We start from the raw sequence: 21526 nt of genomic DNA, 5'->3' as shown, positions 1-21526 counted from the left end.
CCCTTGTTTCTTTCCATGTATCGCGCTCCTGCAGAGGCTGGTGGAGAAGCAGACAAGCTTTGACAGGCAGCTGGACTCTCTGACTGACATGCTGTCAGAGATGGAAACCAAAGGTCCCTTTAACCCCAAGGTACACACACACTGACAGACCCAGTGTTGTTGTCCATGTTGCTGCTGTTGTCCATCATAGATATGAACATCAGATCAGTCTTTTGACGTGGCTCAACACTGGGCGCCGCCATCTTGGGAAGGTACCCTATCTGGTATGCTATGTTTTTCATAGCTGTTGTGTTACTGCCACATACAAGATAAGGTACATATTGGCTTTTGACCAATTCATAGCAGTGTCATACTAGCTGAACGAGGCAGCCATCTGACTTCAGCCATTCGTTCCAAAACAAACAACACGGAATCTAGTGCTAATATATAAGGTTGTCCATGCTGTTTTTGTTTTTAGTTTCCTTTTTGCTGTTAACGCTTGTTCTTGGTGTCCTGTTCTTGTATCTCGGTGTCTGTGCCACAGCTACCCAGTCAGTTTGCCGCAGCTCCAGCCCCCAAACCAGCGGGGCCCCCTCCCACCGCCCCCAAGCCCTCCCTCTCCTTCCTGCCGCCCCCTGAGCTTCAGGACCGCCCCCCTCCCGCACCCTGGGCCGAGGAGCTCCGCGCCCGCACCACGCTGCGACACGCCAATCAGAACACGGCATCTGCTGCCTCCCCTGCTCAGCCATTGGCCAAAGCTTCATCTCCAGCTCCTCCGCCATTGGCCAAGTCTCCATCTCCTGTGCCGGCATTCGCCAAAGCCCCGTCACCTGTTCCTCCACCATTGGCCAAGTCTCCATCTCCTGCCCCAGCCCCAATGATGAAGTCGCCCGCTCCGGCCCCAGCACCCAAGACCTCCTTCTCCCCAAAACCTGCCAACCCACCTGCTGGGTCATGGTCCTCAAATGCTTCCCCGTCTGCCTTCAACAACAACCCCAAACCCACCTCCTTCACTGCTCCTCCACCTCCTCCCGCCGCCCCTGCCCCTCCTGCAAGCACACCAAAGGCTGCTCCGGCTGTCAATCATTCCAAACCTTCTCCTATTGGCAGCCAGGAGAACCTCAGCCAGTCCTCTCCTTCTGCTTCTCAGCCCAAGCCTGTGACGTCACCCATGTCATCCAATAGCCAACCAGCAAGGAGTCCCGCAAAGGTACGTATATGGTGTCTTTCCCTCACCTTTGGGGCTGTGAATGCACACCTGTGTGTGAAGTGCACACACGAGTTTACTAATCCTTTTAGTCTTCCAAAAAAGTGTTTTATTTCCCAAATGAACAGGGAATTATGCATACAAAAGCAATCAGGATATTGAAAAGTGAAACGGAAACATTGAAAGTGCATTGAGAGAGAAAGAGGTAGAGTTACGTCTGTGGGTAGTCAAGAGACTGAGAGTGCATTGGTTGTACAGAAAAACGGTTCCATTGTGCAAAGTAAGCAACAGAGGTAGGAAGCTTCTGTCTCTTCTGAAGCTCTGTCTGCATTTCTGCTTCACTCAATATACATGTACAGTACAGCATCGTCATCAAAATATCTTCAATGTACAGACACTTCTTTCTTATTGGAAAATCTCTTGTTTTTAATGCATTAAGGTTTCAAGAGCTACTGATGGCTTGAAAATAACAGACAAAACTCTTTTGACTAGAGGATGAATGAGAATCTTCACTGACAAAATGCCAGGCCAGACACGGACTCAATGGCATGAGCTCTTTTCATCTTTTGACTAGTGTTAGTCTAAACAGTGTTCTAGCAACGGCTACCAAAAATGGCCTCTATTCAGACCTCCTTTAATGAAAAAGAAAAGCAAGCTTTGACTGGGATGCAAAGAAAGGCAAAGGGACACCTTTAGTTACTTTCGATTCAGCCCACACAAACTGTCTGGTATCTCTGCTGTGTTGTCTGTTCATTGATGTTAGAGATTGTAAGAGAGTTTTATTGCTTTATACATTATTCATCCAATTTCTTTGGTCTGTGGAGCTCCTGGGTTGACTGTCCTTGTTTTGTGGCCCACATTGTGTGCAGTCTCCGGGCTCAGGCATCGGCGGAACGCCCCTGACCATGAGGGAGGTGGAGGAACTGGAGAGACTCACCCACGACTTCATCAAAGACATGGACACACACGCCCCGGTCATCACCTCACCCCCTACAGGTGCGCACACACACACACACACACACACACACACACACACACACACACACACACACACACACACACACACACACACACACACACACACACACACACACACACACACAGCTACACACACATTCTGTATGTGCATTCTCTCTCTCTCTTTCTCTCTCTCTCTCTCTCTCTACCACCACCACCAACAATATGTACACATACACATGCACACTGACTTATACTGGTATTTTTCAGAACGCACTTTCTTCTTAGAACACACACTCACACACAGTCACAATCCAAGCAGTGGCAACATGCTTGTTGTTTAAATCAGCCCCCATGTCCCTGTTCTCCTCTCTTTTCCTCTCCACCTGCTCCCCATCTATCTGTTGTCTGGCTGCTGCTATCTAAATGGCCAATCTCTGCCGTCCTGTGGGGACATGCTTGTTCTCCTCTCGTTCCTTGCATCCCCCTCTGTCTCCTCACCCCTCTCCCGCCCCACCCCTCTCCCGCCCCACTTCTTTCTTTCTCTCCCTCTCTCCCTCCCTCTCTCTCTCTCTCTCTCTCTCTCTCTCTCTCTCTCTCTCTCTCTCTCTCTCTCTCTCCCTTTGTTGTAATGGCTTCGCTCCATCTTTGTCAGTGACTAGACCGCTGGTATGTGATGGGATTGCCTGGCTCCTGCCAACACCGGACGGACGCAGGAAGCAAGGGATCCTACAGCTGGCACAAACAGCACATACAAAGAGGGGGAGGGGGAGAGTAATATGAGGGAAGGGAAAGAGAGAAATGGAAAAAGACAGGACGGGATAGAGGGAAATCGAGAGTGAGGGGTCCAGACTCTGAAGGTATTTTCACACCTATTCCCCTTAAACCCAACCAATCTCAGTCCTCTTTAAGTGGACCTAAAAGTGAACAGACAGTGAAAGGACTAATTCTGTTTATGTTCATATTGTAAGTGAATTACGTTAAAAAACGGCTACTCTTCATGGTCCCGTTGGGCTTTTATGGTGTGTCGGCCCTTTTTTGATCACACCCAGTCCTCTAGAGTGCTTGTCAAGTGATTACACCTAGTCACAGGTGTAACTTGTCAGGACTCATAAGCGAACCGTACCGAGACCACTTCCGAGGGGTCTGAGTACACTTTGAAGTGTTCACATGTTCACATTCACAGAAAATGCGGAGTCACAGGTCTGAGTTTGCTTAAATGGCTGAAAGGGACCAGGTGTGAAAACACCTTATTCCATCCAGACTGGCATTTTGCAGTTGATGTGCTGTGAATGCACTATGAATACGGCACTACAGTTCATTATTGTTTGAGTCTTTGGGAGCATTTAATGTTTTGATCACTTTGTGGATTAGAAATATGGTATTATTTAGGCCTTAAAAGCAGCAAAGAATTATAATACAGTAGCCTAGCCAAAGTATGACAGATGGCAACAACATGTTAAGCTTTTAAATCCACCAAAGTAAAGCAAAGCGATTTGGCAAAAAAGCCAGTTAGTCAATTAGCAACTTGGGTAGTTGTTAATGGGAAATTGCATTGCAAACAACAAAGTAGCTAACTTAGCTAGCAACTATGGTTTCGAGAAATGCACCCCAGATTAGTACAGGATTGGTCAACTGTGTTGTTTACAGTAACCTGATTCCCTTCCATGGTGTCTGTTATTCCCTTCTCCCATAATAACAGAGAAGTCTTCAGACTTTGCTCAAGGTTTTTTTGTTTTGTTTTTTCAGCTAGAAAGGCAATCTCTCTGACTGAGTAGAGAGAAGAAGACAAATGTTTATGGCCATAGATAAGAAGTGGAGGAATAAAGGGGGGGAAAGGAGTCATAGAGAGATAGATAGATGGAGAGATGGTGAGAGAGAGAGTGAAAGAATGTTCCACTACTGGAGGACCTTGTGTCTGACTATGTGCGACATCCTTGAGGAATGAACCATGTTGGCCCAAACAAAGCGCTGCCCGCTCTGCCAAAGCCACTCGCACACTAAACTAATCATTATCCCTCTGGAGTGCAGTCGTGCGTGGGGGACGAGCTCTTGTGTTATATTGCCGAAATCCTAGACAGATGTGAACAGGCATGTTCTCGTTGTGTGTGTGTGTGTGTGTGTGTGTGTGTGTGTGTGTGTGTGTGTGTGTGTGTGTGTGTGTGTGTGTGTGTGTGTGTGTGTGTGTGTGTGTGTGTGTGTGTGTGTGTGTGTGTAGGTGTGTGTGTGTAGGTGTGTGTGTGTAGGTGTGTGTGTGTAGGTGTATGCGTGTATGTCTGTGTAGGTGTGAGTGAGTGAGTGTAGGTGTGCACGTCTGAGTGAGTGTACAGTCATTGGTCACATTATTAGACTTTATTACACTTTGCTTGTATCATGTTGGACCCCTTTTTGCCTTCAGAACGGCCTTAACTGCCTGCAAGAACACTCAGATTGGCTGTGGCATTGCAACATTGCTCAATTGGTACTTAGGAGCCCAAGGTTTAGCAATCAAATATCCTCCACACCATTACATCTCCAGCCTGAACCATTGATACAAGGCAGGATGGATCCATCTTTTCATATTGTTCACCCCAAATTACATTTTCCCAATATTATTCCGTCCCATTTTGGTGAGCCTGTGCAAATTGTTGCCCCAGTTTCTTTTTCTTAGCTGATAGCGGTGGCACCCAGTGTGGTCTAGCCCATCTGCCTCAAGGTTCATCGTGCTGTGTGTGCAGAGATGCTCTATTGCATATCTCGGTTGTAAACAAGTGCTTATTTGAGTTTCTGTTGCCTTTCTGTCTGCTCAATCCAGTCTGGCCTTTCCCCTCTGACCACAACAAGGTATTTACCCACAGAACTGCCACTCAAGGGCACTCAATGGATATTTTCTCTTTTTCAGGCCATTATCCATAAACCCTAGAAATTGTTGTGCGTAAATATCCTTTCTGTAATACTCAGACCAGCCTGTCTGGCACTAACAACCATGCCACGTTTAAAGCCACTTTCCTCCCCATTCTGATGCTCACTTTGAACTGCAGCAGATCCTCCTGACCATGTCTATATACATGTCTATATACTAAATGCATTGAATTGCCACCATGTGAATGGCTGATCCAGAAATTTGCGTCAAAGAGCAGTTGGACAGATATGCCTAAAAAGTGGCCTGTGAGTGTATGTGTGCGTGTTAACATCTGCTTTGTTGTGTGAGGTCATAGGCACAGGCAGGGGCTGTGGAGCACACCAGCAGGGTTTTTGTTGTTGTTGTTGTGTGTGTGTGTGTTTGCGTTCTCACTGTGTCACTATGTGCATCCAGGTGGAATGGGGGAAAAGACAAGAAATGGGATACTGTCTGTGTTTGCTCTCTCTCACATGCACTCTCTTTATCCCTCTCTCTGTCTCCTCTTTTGCTCTCTCTATCTACTGTATCTCTCTTCTCCCCCCCCCCCTCCTATCTCCAAAAGAATTCAGATCTTTGGTAATGCTAGATCACCTCTAATAACTAGACTTACAATTTTGTTATTATACAGGCTGAGTTTGTCCATTGACAATTGTGTGTCTTTGGTGCACAGTGTAAGAAATACTGTATTGAGCTAATCCTAACTGTTTTCTTTCTTTCTGTCTCACACACACACGCACACCTCTGTCTGTCTGTCTATCTGTCTGTCTCTCTCTCCTTCTTTCTTTCTTTCTTTCTTTCTTTCTTTCTTTCTTTCTTTCTTTCTTTCTTTCTTTCTTTCTTTCTTTCTTTCTTTCTTTCTTTCTTTCTTTCTCTCTCTCTCTCTCTCTCTCTCTCTCTCTCTCTCTCTCTCTCTCTCTCTCTCTCTCTCTCTCTCTCTCTCTCTCTCTCTCTCTCTCTCTCTCTCTCCTTCCCTCACCTCCTGCAGAGGTGTGTGGTAAGTGTGGCCAGGCGCTGTCCCGCACGCAGCCGGCCGTGAGGGCCATGGACAAGCTCTTCCACTCCCACTGCTTCGTCTGCCTGACCTGCCATCGCCCCCTGCAGGGCATGCAGTTCTATGACCGCGACGGCACCCCGGAGTGCGAGGACTGCTATGTGGTGAGTTTGCTTCACACAGTCACGCAAGAGGGGCAAGACGATTGCAGTGGGATTAGGGGAGGAGAGATTTCTTTTGTATCTTCTCAAAAACAGCACACTTTCAGAGCGGATTAGTTTGTTCTTGAGTTTTAAACTATGTACATGTAGATCTTTTTTTATGTGTGTGTATGTTTGTGTGTTTGTATCTGTGTGACTATGTGTCTTTCTTTCTTTCTGTGTGTGCGTGTGCGGGTATATGCGTGTGTTGCAGTATTAGTGTATGTCTATATTGCAAAACTCTGCAGATGTGTCCGCGCTGTGGGGAGCACATCACAGATCACAACCCAGGCTGTGTGTATACGAGTGTGTCTATGTGTGTTGTTGACCTGACTGTATTGATGTGTTGTGCTTGGCACAGTCTGAACACATGTCCAGGGAGCTTACATCACTGACTTTGTGTGTGTGTCTGGATGTTTGTGTCTGGTTGTTTGTGTCTGTGTGTGTTATTTGGAACTCCCTTTCGATGTGTTCACACTGTAGTGTGTGCATCGTTGACCATGTTCTGTATATGAATATGTCTGTGTTTTCGAGAAGCAAATCACTGACTGTGTGAGTGTGTGTGTGTACTCATGTCTATGCTATGTGTACAACTCCCTCTGTGTGCGTGTGCGTGTGCGTGTGCGTGTGCGTGTGTGTGTGAGAGAGAGACGTGTCCCAGAGCTCCCTTGAGATGTGGTTGCGCTGTTGTGAGCGCATCACTGACCTTGTGTGTTGTATTTGTGTGTTATAACTGTGTATGTGCGTGTCTCAGTGCTCCCTGGCGATGTTATATGTGTAGTGTGTTGTAAACCTAATCTTATCCGTGTGTGTGTGTGTGTGTGTGTGTGTGTTTCAGAACTCCCTGGCGATGTGTTCTCGGTGCGGGGAGCGCATCACGGACCGTGTGCTGAAGGCGGTGGGCCAGTGCTTCCACGCCCACTGCTTCAAATGCACCACCTGCAGCTGCAGCCTGGAGGGGGCGCCCTTCATCACCGATGACAATAACAACCCCTTCTGCGTCCCCGATTACCACCGGTGAGCCCCCACTACCAATCCATGCACTCCACAGTGTCAAGTGTCAGATAGCGGAGTAGTTTACAGATAGTAGAGTAGTTTACTAGCTCCACAGCCTGCTGATGTGTGGCCTTGCTGTTGATTATGCATGCTACTGACTGCATTTACACATTGAACACTGTGTATTGTTTTACACTTAATTGTTCATTCTCTCTCTCTCTCTCTCTCTCGCTCTCGCTCTCTCAGGCGTTTCTCTCCTATCTGTGTGAGCTGTAATGAACCGATCATTCCCGACCCCGGCAGTGAGGAGACGGTGAGGGTGGTAGCCCTGGAGAAGAATTTCCACCTCAAGTGCTACAGATGCGAGGTAACTAAAGTTACTACTACTACTACTGCTACTACTGCTGCTACTACTAGAGAAAAATAATGATACAATTTACTTGTATAACACAATTCATGAAAAGTGCAGCTCACAGTGTCTGCTTTAAGCTCCTGTAAAACAGGACTGAAAAGCTATATGTGTTGATTGGTATATTTCAATCATATGTTTAGATGGAAACTCTTATTGGAAAGAACAATACTGTAGAAGAACAATCATCTCATAGCTCTGCTTTTGCTGAAATGCTGCTATTTCAGACCTTCTTGTTACCTCCTGTATCTAATTTCCTTTATTGCCCCGCTTGCCCCATCCTCAGGACTGTTCCAGGCCCCTGTCTATAGAGGCGGACTCTGACGGCTGCTTCCCATTGGATGGCCGCATCCTCTGCATGAAGTGCCACACCCAGCGGGCCAAACAGGCTGCACACTAATTGGCTCGGAGCCCTGTCACTCTCAACAAAACACAAAACTTTGAAAACCACATGCAGGGCACAGGACAGAATTTCAGTCAGCTTCTCGATAATGGCTTTTGCATTAGGGCTGTGTGCATGTGTATTACGTGTGTATGTGTAACTTTCTCGTGTGTGCGTGTGTGTGTGCGCGTGTGTGTGTGTGTGCATGTGTGTGCGTGTGTGTGTGTGTGTGTGTGTGTGTGTGTGTGTGTGTGTGTGTGTGTGTGTGTGTGTGTGTGTGTGTGTGTGTGTGTGTGTGTGTGCCTGTATGCTGGTGTGTGCGCGTGTCCAATGCCTGACAGAGCAGTGGTAATGTACTGCTCCTGATCTCAACATAAGTGCTTAGAACCCTCAGCGGCCTCCCCTGTGGGGCCTGACACTCCAGCGTCAGTGTTCTAGCTGTGCATCCATCTCCCAGCATGACTTGCACAGGCGCTTACAGATAACCTAGAACACAACCAATGGTTAGAGCCTCCCCAGGTCCCCCTGGGGCAGTTTGGCAATTGTAGTTTTGTTTTTGTTCATATGCACTTTGGAACTTAGATGAAATTGATATGACCAACGGCACAGCGCTTTTGAGCCATTAACTCCAGTTACCCACAAGGCAGTGCCTGTGCCGTGTCGTGCTTAGCCAGGAAGTGTGGAGAGGCTGTAGTCTTCTGTCCACTCTGTGGTCCTGTGTGTGTGCCTCTAAAATAAGCATGCTACGTACGTGTGCTTCTTGTGAACAAAATGTTGCAAAAGTCGTCTACTTTTTTTAAAAAAGGAAATAAAATGTAATCGTCATGGTATTAGCACCACTTATCTGATCTCTGGGTGTAACATTGTGCAAAAAATGCTTTGCAAGAAGAGATAGAAACAAATGTATTCAAAGCCACTAGAAGAATCCTAGCAATGCTTTGGGCGCACTCTAGTGTTTAATGGCAAGCACAACGATTTGGGATTGCACAACTCGGCTTTGCTGGTTTTAACAATGACTCAAGCACAGTAGCACATGTAAAGCGTACCTGCCTGTGGCCGACTGTAAGGTATTACGAGGAGACTGATCACTTTGAATGGAAAGGGTGGAAAAGTTTTGAAAAGGATTTGAAACAAATACTGTTCAGACAAAGATGAAATGTATGGATGGATGAGTGTTTTTTACGAGTGTGCTTTGGAATCGTATTGGGGTTGTTGTTTTTTTTAAAAAGGTAAAAGCGTAAAGCTGTGTGAAGCTTTTGTCTCACACATGTAATGACAAATGAATGATAGTAAGTGCATTAACAGGCAGAGTCACACATCTACTGTCTGTCTTTCTGCCACTCACTAATTTCCCTAGTTTCCGTAGTTACAACCATTCCTATTTTTCCTCTTTTTGGTTTTGTTTAGTTTTGTTTTTTTACATGTTTTGTTTCTGTTGTTGTTTCCCATGCATTCACTCCAATTATGGGATTCTGCTATCATCAAGAACATACAGCACAGTATTTTTTGCTTCAACTCTCCCGCTTATGTGCCAGCATTGACTTAAAGAAATGCCACTATTTTTCACTTACGGTAATACCATTGCTGTCTTTGAGTTAAAACTGTATTTTAGCTTTGTTTTCTCCAAATATATCACTGTATTCTTATTACAAACTTCTTTAAATCATAATTATTTCCATGTATCTTTCCAGTTATCAGTGTGTTGTGTTTTCGTTAAAAACCTCATGTTGCTACCTTGCTGAAACTATGTTTCCATGAAGTGATCATGCATGCAGATCACATGTCATGACCTGCATGGAACAAAGCCAGACACTCGAACTGTCTGGTTGTCACATGACCAAAAGTCATATCCCATGGTGTTAAGTCAGTGGTTCAATTATTTGTATGGTTTAGTGTATGATCAGTTGAGATGTGTTTGTGTTTTGGTAAAGTGTTTTTGCTTGCCACAAGTTGTATCACAGGGTGTCCATTTGGTATTACCATAACATGTTTTTGCCATCATGATCAACTGAAACGAACACCACGTTGCCCCCCCCTACCCTTCTCCAAAGCATTTAATTTAATTCCCACGTATTTGCCTTTCATTTGGGTTGTCCCATCTTGTTGGGAATGCAATTGAATAAGTATATTATGAATAAATTCCTCTCTGATATGTGAATGTGTATATGTTTACGTTTTGAATTATGCCAAATGTCTCGTCATGGTCCATTTGTATTGTCTCTTGACTTTTATTTTTATTCAGAAATAAAGAACGTTTGGTTACCATGAGCCTTGCATTGTCGTTCCTTCACCCAGTCATAGGTGTGTTTGCGTGTGCGTGTGTTATTTATCTTCCCCAACAAGAAATAAATAAAGCTGGCTACCATGAGTCTGATCTTCTCCAACAAAACTGGAAAGAAAGCAAAAAACAAGTGCAATTTTATATTCCTGAAAGCAGTGAAGAGTTTCCTTAATATGTGGTAGTAAATATATAGATAAATAAATAGATACACAAGAGAATAAATCAGCGACTGCACCTTTGCTGTACAGTATTTTGGCTCCGATGGGGAATACGCAGTGTGATGTGTGTTGGAACGTGAGGCCCTAACAGCGTGACGATAGAGAAGTCGTCAGTCATCCACTCCTCTCGCTATCAGAGCCAGCCAGCTGCGCGATTCTCACTGTGTGTGCGCATGTGTTTGTGTGTATATGTGGAGGGGGGGCGTGGGTAGGAAAAGGCAATGAAACAGAATCAAGAACTGCTTTCAGCTACATTCGGCATGTATGTGAGAAAATTTGGACACACACTTTCTCTCTCTCACACACACACACACGCACAGGTTTTAGGGTTGGCTGATGCGTGGGTGGTTGAGTTGAGCTGAAGATTTTTTTTCTCCTCTGAAAGGTTCAGCCTTTACCTATGTAACTGCAAAGAATTTGAGGCAGTTTACCCTGTCACAAACAAGAGCACTCACTGAATCACTGAGTCCCATCTGAACTGGAAAGTAAATGATGACAAGGACTGAAAGAGAGAGGGGCAGAGAAAGACAGAGCTAGTGAGAAAGCTAGAAGGAGATAGAGACGGAGAGGGTCAACTTGGAGGTTGTGTCAGTCTGTTTATCTGCTGAAGGGACAGGGAGTAAAGGAGAAGCATTAGGGAAGCTAAGCGAGGGAATAGGCGTGACAGAGAGACGGATGGAGAGAGGTGGAAAAAAGAAGAAAGAGAAACAACTATGAACCCTTCTGAACTGGAACAAGACCTCTAACAGCGAAAGAGATAGAGTATAAAATGCAGAGCGTGACCATAGAAGATTGCCCAACTGCAACACAGGTAACCCCCTCATTAACTTTGGGAAGTAGTACATCATTCATATGCATTTTTTTTTGTCAAGAGGCTGTAATTTTTTGTCCAAATTACTAAGTATGCACATTTGTTGTGTTCTTGTAATGATACCCTCCCCCATAATTATTTATGGCTGCTGTGTGTGTGTGTGTGTGTGTGTGTGTGTGTGTGTGTGTGTGTGTGTGTGTGTGTGTGTGTGTGTGTGTGTGTGTGTGTGTGTGTGTGTGTGTGTGTGTGTGTGTGTGTGCCCGCGCGCGCACACGCGTGTGTTAGGCCGGTGATCCTCAATGCGTGTGGGGTAAGCGTGTGAAGGTTGCTCTGGGCTTTGCCATCTTGGCCACATTGATTGGGCTCGGACTGCACTCCCTCATGTGCTGGTCATTGGCAGGTAGGATACATTTTGGCTGCATTAGTATTTAGAAATACTGCTATGTAGGCCTATTTCACTTTTATTTTCAATTCTGGCATCTATGGCACTGTGTGACTTAACGGTATGATCGTAATTCAATGTATTAAGTGCTTGTCATCTTCCTCACTACTTCTCTTTCTCTCCTTCCCCCTCTCTTGCCTCGCCTCGTCTCTCTCTCTCTCTCTCTCCTTAAAGCTCCTCCTGAATGTCTCTCTCCGGCCTGTCTGGGGGCAGCAGGTCGCCTGTCGGCGGCGGTAGACCCTTTCGCTCGGCCGTGCGACTACTTCTTGTTTACCTGCGGATCGCCTGGGGCAGCACGGGGCAGACAAAGAGGCAAGGGCATTGTTCACCATGGTAACAGCGGGGAGGCCGACAACTTGCAGAGAAGGGGAGGCAGAGGAGCGCAGACGGAGAGGATGAATGACACGCTGGAAGATGAAAGCTTGCCAGACCGAGAGACACTGCTCCTACAGTCCATTAGAAACATACTAGGTGAGGTGCTTTATAAGGCTGTCAATCAGGACTGCACAGAATACTTGCTGTAGGATAAACGCATGTAAGGTGCCATTTTCACACGTGTGTGGCCATGCATGGCTAATTGTCATGTATGCAAGCCATGCATGCCTAATTGTCAGGGAGTTGATTTTCTTGAAATCAGCGGGTTGCAAGTATGAAAGCGATTCTGACTTTCCACTTTTATGGAAAAACATGCTTAAATGTCTGGTGTTGCACCGCTCATCCACCTCGTCATGATTAATTGATATGGATGGTGTTAATACAACTCACCTGGAGTCATCATGTGCCAGTCATCGATGAGTGCAAATTTAGTGAAGTAGGTCTGAAATGAAATATACAACACTTTTCCATACCCTCACTCCATTATCACTGGTACCACAAACATTGCTGAATGTTGGACTTTGAATAAGCTTCAAACATGTACACAGTTTTTTTTCAAGAACAAAAAAACCTCCTGTCTGTGTGTGCCACCACATCTTTGTACCCCTTAGAAACGTCTGAAGGGAGGGACTCTTTGGAGGCGAAGGCCAAGCGATTCTATCGCTCCTGCATGAACACACGTGCCATAGAGCGCCAGGGGTCAGAGCCCTTTCTCAATCTCATTCAACAGGTGAGTCTTGGACTAGACTTACATGTTTTACTGTCAACCAGCAATACACCTACCAGTGCATACATTAAATGAATTTCTCCTTTTCACAGTAAGAATACTTGTACTTAATTGAAGTCAGCCTGCCCTTCCATCTATGGTTCATTTTTTTCATTTTCATTTTTTTCATTTTTCATTTTTTTTGGGGTCTTTTTCGACTTTCTTTGATAGTACAGTGTGAGAGGTAGACAGGAAGTGAATTGGGAGAGAGACAGGGAGGGGTCGGCAAATGACCCGTGCCGGGAATTGAGCCCAGGTCAGCCGCATGGCAGGAGAGTGCCCTACCGGTTGGCCACGGCAGGGCCTGCATTTTAAAAAAAAATAAAAAAAAAAAATTGCCGTTCAATGTAACTCCATTGGTACTGCTTCAAATTTGAAATGTATCCCCCCTTTTGGTTTTTCAATAAATCACACCCTGCCTCTATCAATCTGTTAACCTGACTCTCGCCAGCTAGTAGGCTATGTTTTGCCTCCATCTTCTGGATACCATCTGGGTATCCCCCGGAACCGACATGTTTTCGAATGATGCTCCTTATTGAAAATCCTTGCATGTGATTGCATTGACAACCTGTCCTCATCTTCATTGACGTGTCACTTCAACCACTCACATTGAACTCGACCCGTGAGTGACACAGCGGAGAACGACAGGGGAACGAGAAGCCATAACGCCACCCATCTATGGAAAATCCCACCAAGTGATATCCTGATTGGCTTATTCATTCAGAAAAGAGTCTGATTTTCATGGTCCTCAGATGGTTGCGTGAGAAAACTGGAATGCCCCTGGAAGTAGTTGTAGTAATGCAGGCAGATGGTGTATGTCAGGTTACCTATCTATCTTTGTGTCTAAATGTGTTTGTGTGTGTGTGTGTCCCTGTAGGTGGGAGGATGGCCTGCTCTGGGCCTGTGGACTGAAACGGATCTGAACTCCACTCTGGCCGTGTTGATGGGCCAGTATGGGACGTTCCCATTCTTCAGTGTCTATGTGGGCAGGGACCCCAACCAAGATACTGACACGCCCTATATTCAGGTGGGTGGGGATCAGACCTATAAATGGGTTTCCCGTTTGTAAACAATCCTTTGCCGTGCAGTCTTCAACCGCTGATTGTTAGAAACTGTTGGCACTCAAAAATACACTCACATGGGTGGCTGCTTAGCAAGCTTGCCCCTCCTCACAACGCGGATGTTTGTAAATGGGAGGTTTTATGGTTTCACAAATACACACCCAAATGGATATTATGCTGCATGCTGGCGCTAATGTTTTGCTTTTTAACAATTATTGCAAGTATTACTAGTGACTAATAATACTATTTGGTATTAGTAGCAGTAGCAGTAGTAATATTGATTGTATACCTTGAATGAAGTGTTTTTCTTTAGTTCTTTACTGGGATGATCAAATCCTTTTGTCACTGTGTTTTACACCCATGAGGACATAGTGTCTGCTTATCCACAGATTGATCAGCCTGACCTCCAGATCCCCACACAGTGGGACAACCAGAGCCAGACATCCAAAAGCCACCCTGTAAGTGTGTCCACGTCTACACAGGCATTGTCTGGCAGACAATGATATTTGCTAAAGATCGCTGAGATTTTTCTTAACCCGTAAAGACATGGTGTTATGAATTTTCTGTGACCAGAATTTCAATGACAAAGTATAGTGCATTACTAAAGGCCCAGAAATATCAGAGTAGTGTAGTACTCGTTAACTTTTCAATGACTATAACAACGTTCCACTGGTGGAACAGCATGCATTACTCTTCTTTGTGCATTACACTGTAGATTTTCTATCACAATATGCACGCAGAATGCATTCAAATATGTCATAACAGCTACATCACGGCTACTGTTCCTTTCCCCTTAGTTTTGGACACTCCCTACCTCTCTCTGCTACCCCCTAATCATTTTCATGCCATTTCAGCAGAATATGATTGTCCTTATGTTTCATCTGTACGTTTCATTTCGATGATGGTGTTATTACATTGTTATTTTGCAACTGTTGTTTTCAAAGTGCCTCATAATACACAAACTATAAATGTTGACCGTGACTTGTTGTCTTCCTGTCCCAGAGTGTGCGTGCCTTTGTGTCCACCTCCAACCACTTCCTGACTCTGCTGGGTGTCCCCGCCCAGTCCAGGGCCATGCACAAGGGCCTGTACACCATGCTGGCCTCCGAGCTGGCCGTCAAGACCTCTCCCCTCCACCACCGCCAGCAGGCCAACATGCTCTACCGCAGACTCACCATTGCAGAGTTGCAGGTGTGCAGGTTTAATACACACTCTTCAATGTCTTGTGTATAGAGTAACTTAATTTTGTTACTAATTCATAATGGTGGTGATCATCATCGTCATCATCACCACCACTATCATCGTCAGCATCATTGCTGTCATCATAGTCAGGTAGGCCAACGTGCTGGGTCAAAGGGGTCAGTTGTCCCAAGTACAGGGAAAGAACGCTAGAATGGGTCCTCTTTACATTGGCGGGGATGGGGGGCTTTCAGAGCTGTCAGTGGCCTTGATCTTAATCTGTATTGTTTGTAATGTATTATTTGATGCATTGCACCAACCAGAACGAGGAATGTGTTTATTATTATACAGTCACTTTGCTTTACTTTGCTTGCTATCTTCCACTAGACTCTGGCACCAGTCATTGATTGGCTAGGCTGTCTACAGGCGGCCTTTCACCCGCTGCACATCAGCCAATCACAGACTGTGCTTGTGCACAACCTGCCGTACATGGTGCACATGTCCGAGACCCTCAGCAAATGGCTTCAGAAGAACCGAATGATGGGCAGGTAGGTACAACACAATAAACACAACAGCCAACACTCCCTGTTGTTTTCCTCAGAGAGCTATGGATTTTGATGACATCATTGGCATGCAGGGTGGTTCAGAACTTCTGGCACCGTCCCGAGTGGCAGTGCCAATAATACTGGTATATTTAGTCTCTGCTTTGAAGTCGGCTAACCCAACATGATGCCTGGGGAGCAGTGTGTGGAGAGTGGGGACAGTATGGTGCTCAGGAGAGGGCTGCTGGCTATTCGCCCTCTCCATGGAGGAATGACCTATTCCCCTTTGGGTGCAGTTTTGCCAAGAACTGTAGTTGTCATTTTGGACATAAAGAATTAAATATTAAATGAGATGAGTTTAATCTACAATATTCAGGCTTCTGTCAGTTCGGTTGTACCTTTGACTCACTATATCTCAGCAATATACCTTGTAAGTAATATGCCTCCTCTGTGTTCTCCTGAAGGGATCCCATTCAGACCTACATGGTTCTCAGCTTGCTGTACACGCTGCTCCCCGCCCTGGACTCCAGATTCAGAGAAACACAGAGGAACTTCTCCGTGGCCCTTGGTAATGTGGAAGAGGTAAGTTGACTCTGGAACCCTTTTTGAATGCAGTCAGAATGCTCAGCCGGATCTCAGAGGCTGACAGACAGGACTCTAACTTTCAGAGCCGGGCCTACTTGTCTTTGTGACAGGCTGTGGTGGAGTGTTCTCCTCTCATTAAAAAATATCTATACTGTATATATACATATATAGGCTATTGTATTTAATGTGTCACTGTCAGGAAGAGCCACGTTGGAAGCACTGTGTGAGGAGGACTGAAGAGGGTTTTGACAGGCTACTCAGTCACATGATCCAAGGACAAGTTGCTCACAAAGAGGTAGGTGCAGCTAAGCTTCATAGGTACTGTAGTAGATACATGGCAGAGTTCAGTGCATGATTCATGAGCATTTATACAAAGTTGACAAGCGCGTGTATCATACAGCTCTATAAAATCCTCAGATAACGTCTTCCTTAAATTATACATAATGTTTCTGGGGAACAGTGTAAAGCAACAAATTATTGTCTTTCATCTTATAGAAGGGTGGCGATGAATACCAATGAATGTGAAGAACATACAGTGTCTTCTTAGATATGAAATATGGATTTCCCCTGTCTCCATTCACTTTGCAGGCAGACAGTCTGGTGAGAAATCTTTACTCCTCTTTCCAGAAGAAGCTAGCTGATCTGACACGGCGAGACCAGGAGTTTGGTACCATTGTCCTGAAAAGGGTAAATAGTCTCTTAAAACTTGTGTTTTATCAGATTCTGAACCCAAGCCATCCTTTCCTTGTGGATACTCGTCAAACTTGTTGGAAGCACGTTGCATCTTGGTGCATCTTGTGGTGCATCTTGAATTGTGCATAGGCTACACCTGTTTCTTGTCCTGACTGTACATATGGTGATGTAACCCTAATTCAGACACTTTGGTCTTCACTGCATGCCTGTCTCTTTGTGTCTGCAGGTTATGACTCTGACACCTCAATTCTTCCCAAACACGACCACAGACAGACTCACACAACTATACTCTGAGGTGAATATACAGCAAATTGTTTTTTAAGTAATGTATGTCTTCATTTAATCTCACATTGCACTCCTTTTCACAAGTCTAGGAGCAGGGGTGGAAGTAGTATGCCTTACCAGTGTAGATATTTTTAAATGCAGATATTTTGTATCCTTTTACATAACACGCTATTTGGATAAAATTAATTATCATTGTTATGTTTTAGCCCCTAAAAGGTTTTTTTTTTTTAAGCCTGAGGTTTTTTTTAAAGGAGATTTCCAATACTCCCTTTACAAGTGCAATGAGATGCATTTCTTGTAAACAAGATGCATTTTCAAAAATATCTATAGAAGCTTCTAAGTGGCCCCTATTCTAATTATTTTATCTTAGTTGATTAATTAAAATAAGTACATCAGTGAGATCAGCATTACGGTTTCCTCCTCCAGGTGGTCATCAGTGATGAGAACTACTTCTCAAACTACCTGCAGTCTCTCCTCCTTCAACGGCAGAGAAGAAACCAGCTCTATATGAACAGCCTCCAGCCTGACCTGTGAGTGAAAAGGAACGGAGAAATTAAAGGGTCAGACAGGTGTAGGGCCAAATTAAAGGTGTGGTTGCAGGTATGACATCACGTTAGGGGAACTCCCCCAGGATTCTAAGGTTCTACATAGACTCCTATGAGCCTGCGGAACCCCCAACGTGATGTCATAATAGTACATTTTCTTAAAATGGTTAACCTGCAACCCCACCTCTTAAGATGGCCTAGGGCCCCTTGACTACCAGTTGCTGTAGGAAGGCAAATTCCATGGAAGGAAAATTCAGCAACAAAATGACATTGTTGTCATAATTCAGAGCCAGGGAGGAAGCATAGAATGTCTATCATCTGTGGAGAGGAGTATTAACAAGCTTTAAAACTCGACACGGAAGAATATGTTTTCTAAGTCTTGTCAGTTGTGTAATTATTGATGCCTGCTCTTTGGCCAATCGGGGGCCCCCTGGCTGGTGTGGGCCCTTATAGGCTGCAGTCATACCTATGTGCCTGTTTGTCTGCGGACAGGGACATTAGTGATGGGGATTTTTTTTTTATTCTGTCCTCCACAATATACTGTTCTTTAAAGCAATATCAAGCAGTAGAATAAATGAAACATGTACAACACTTTTCTAAAGTCACGGTGCAGTGCAACCAGTGCCGTGACAGACATGAAAGGGGGAAAAATCTGGTGCCACACGGATGTCTTTTACTGTTATTTCCTATTTATTTTAAAGCATTAGACTAACATTTTGACAAGCAACCTCATCATAGTCCTCTTGTCTAAATGTTAGTCTAATGCACCAGATTACCCATTTTAATGAATATTTAATTAGTGTTCAGAGTTTGGAAGAATGCCTCTCATAGAGATACTCTAGTATTCCTTCAATTCCATCCGTGTACAAAGTCAAGTCAGATGTACTGTACCTCTGCACCCTTTTACGAGTTGATAAGTCACAGAAAACCTTTTGGAATAATTACTATTAAGAGATCTGTACTGATTATCAGTCTATGAAAAATAAAACAAATCACACCTGACTATATCTGTGTTTCTTTGACGTGTCTTTTTCCTTCCTCTTTTTACTTGTAGAATGTCCATAAGCCCTGTTCTCTCTGGGACAGATGTAATCTTTCCTACGGGGATGTTCTTGCCACCTTTGTTCCATCCAACATATCCAAGGTATTGCACTATCCTCAACACACCAAAAAAAGCATGCAAATACATGCAGCTAAAGATAAGTCAAAGACATATTTCTTTTTAGTTTTTTTTTTTTGGGGGGGGGGGTGGCCTTTATTATTGCAGGACAGTGTGAGAGTAGACAGGAAATGATTGGGAGAGAGAGATGGGGCAGGGCCGGGAAAATTCCCCGGCCGGACTCGAACCGGGGTTCCCGTGGGCAATGTAAGCCCAAATGTGGGGGGCTTAGCGCGCTGTGCCACAGCGCAACCACCCCCTCACCCCCAATTTTCATATTTAATTGCACGTGGTGGTCAGTATTAGCCTTTTCTACAAATTTCGATCTCAGGTGCAGAGGTGTCAAAAGTAAAAGTAATTTTACGGTGTAAATACAAAACTAACACATGTTATTACATAGCTGTTACACCATTTATTCCATTGTACCTGAGATAGATTGTGTTGTAACAGAAAAACACAAAAAAACCTAGCAAGAACCCACCACAAACTTGATCCAGCAATTCCGAGTCAGCTGATCACAAGACAAGTACACAGGTCTACTGGTTACTCAGATAAATGATCTGTGTTGAAAGGAAACTGTGTTATTATTATATGTATTCTCATCACAGAATATCAGACGCAGACATAACATGTTGGGAAATGGGAACTGAGAGGAAGCTTGCAGGTAGCACGGCCAGGTTAGGAGAGGATAGATCATGCCTTAAGGCTATTACTTCCTTTTTCAGGGCACTGAATTATGGAGGACTGGGGTTCATGATGGCCAAGGACCTCCTTCACCTACTCCTTCCAGACTGTAAGGGAACTCAACACCATGTGTGTTATAATCTTAATTTACTGAGAGCTCCAATCGCAATATGCACATGCTAATAGTAGCTACCAGTTTGAAACCCCAAATGCCTGATTTTATTTGGCAGGGGTTTTTACATGAACCAAATGAACTGAAAATGCAATATATTATATTGTGGATATGTTTTATCTACTGTATGTCAATCTCTGTGTGTGTGTGTGTGTGTGTGTGTGTGTGTGTGTGTGTGTGTGTGTGTGTGTGTGTGTGTGTGTGTGTGTGTGTGTGTGTGTGTGTGTGTGTGTGTGTGTGTGTGTGTGTGTGTGTGGTCTTTCTTCAGTTCACAACCAAAGTGATATTCCAGAGTCAGTAGGAGCGTGTGTGTGGTCTAAGTACATCAGTGTGACAGAAGGCCACGGACGTGTGGGTGCGTTTGTGCTCTCCCCTCATCAGAAGATGGAGGTGTGGGTGCATTACACTGCTCTGCAGGTGGCGCTAGAGGTGAGCATACGCCTCAACATCATCACACACAATCAGCTGATTCTGGGCTAGTCGGATCAAATTTGTGGCAGCTTTTTTGTTTGTTTGTTTAGGTTTTTAGTTTTTTTTCACTCACAACAATCAATATACCTCAGAGCGTACAGTGGAATAACTGTTGTAATATTGACTGTATAATATCATACATCATTTAGTGTTCTTACACCATGAACTTACTTCTGTTTTCTCTTGATACCTCTGCTCTTATGTGCTCGTCACATCTTTCTCCCGCAGGCCTACCAGAGCAGTTTACAGCAGCAAGGTAGTGACTCTGCTCTAAAGGGCATGTTCCACACTCATCTCTTCTTTACCTCCTTCTCACAGGTAAGTTAACAAAGAAACTGCATCGGATGTTTACTGAATCTTGGATTTATAAAGTAAAATCCCTGTCAGAAATATTTAAGCCAATCAGCTCTAAATCAGATGATCGTAATTAAAATTCAAAGCATATCAGCTAGTAACGATAACTGTGTTAGGGGGGCATGGCATTATTTACTCTGCTTTATTACTGCTATAATTTCAACGATACATTTATGTACTACTGTGCATAAAGCATTCCCTGACCTGATAGTTGTAGAATGAATAATGTGGGTAGTGCAGGTACGACACCCGCATCTATGGCTGACGTATCCTTGAGCAAGACACCTTGAGCAAGGCACCTATCCGCACATACGTATTGCTCTGAGAATGAAAACAACCCATACCCTGTTCATACATAAGTGTACATGGCCTTGGCCATGAGTCAAGAGGCTAAGTAACTGTAGGCTACTGTTACGGCAGGGACTTTGGTTGATTTTGGCCCAAAAGTCATTTACCAACCCTACCCCACCTCTCTCCCAAACATTTCTGGTCCATCGCTTCAACTGTGCCGTCACAATAAAGGCACAAAGCCCTAGAAAATTCTTAATTATTAAAATAAATAAATGAGTGTAAATGTAATGTAACATAACCTCTCCTCCTCCTGCAGATCAGCTGTGATCCCTACCCATACCGTCAGCTGGTGACCTTTGAACCCTCCTTCCTGGTGTCCGTCATGTGTGCCAAGCCTGACCTTTGTCCATCACGTATGACCTGCCAGGGCGTACAGCTGGTTGGCACTGGAGATGGCTGCTGATGCTACAAGCAGCCTTACTGCCTCGGACAAGGCAATAATTTCTTTAAATTGCCATTTTCAGTTGGTGATTAGCTGGTGACTCAGCTGACAATTAAAGGGCAACTCCTGCCAATTTCAATGTACTGTTGTATTGCTCACGCTACCCTT

At 44.7% G+C, this 21526-nt stretch overlaps 2 protein-coding genes across 4 annotated transcripts in view; both read left to right on the top strand.

The window, feature by feature from the left end:
- Positions 1–8219, top strand: part of zyx (zyxin) — a 30663-nt gene extending 22444 nt beyond the window's left edge. For all 3 annotated transcript variants that reach the window (XM_063199281.1, XM_063199280.1, XM_063199279.1), the window contains exons 4-10: positions 35–130; positions 524–1189; positions 2056–2182; positions 6010–6179; positions 7054–7232; positions 7458–7578; positions 7907–8219. In XM_063199281.1, the coding sequence (XP_063055351.1) occupies positions 35–130; positions 524–1189; positions 2056–2182; positions 6010–6179; positions 7054–7232; positions 7458–7578; positions 7907–8020 (1473 nt within the window). In that variant the 3' untranslated portion in view covers positions 8021–8219. The remainder of the gene's footprint in view (positions 1–34; positions 131–523; positions 1190–2055; positions 2183–6009; positions 6180–7053; positions 7233–7457; positions 7579–7906) is intronic.
- Positions 8220–10725: 2506 nt separating this feature from the next.
- kel (Kell metallo-endopeptidase (Kell blood group)) lies at positions 10726–21468 on the top strand. Its single transcript, XM_063198199.1, has 18 exons — positions 10726–11312; positions 11598–11712; positions 11929–12225; positions 12741–12859; positions 13773–13922; positions 14346–14414; positions 14959–15147; positions 15523–15683; positions 16142–16259; positions 16462–16557; positions 16851–16949; positions 17182–17250; positions 17667–17770; positions 18840–18929; positions 19670–19737; positions 20069–20229; positions 20500–20589; positions 21233–21468. The coding sequence occupies exons 1-18, from the start codon at positions 11271–11273 to the stop codon at positions 21377–21379; spliced, it is 2184 nt and encodes a 727-aa protein (XP_063054269.1). The 5' UTR covers positions 10726–11270; the 3' UTR covers positions 21380–21468.
- Positions 21469–21526: the final 58 nt, after the last annotated feature.

Source organism: Engraulis encrasicolus, chromosome 5 (assembly GCF_034702125.1).
Source record: "Engraulis encrasicolus isolate BLACKSEA-1 chromosome 5, IST_EnEncr_1.0, whole genome shotgun sequence".
NCBI classification, from domain to species: Eukaryota; Metazoa; Chordata; class Actinopteri; order Clupeiformes; family Engraulidae; genus Engraulis; species Engraulis encrasicolus.
Note: the sequence above shows the minus strand (reverse complement) of the source record. Positions and strands in the feature narration are given on the sequence as shown.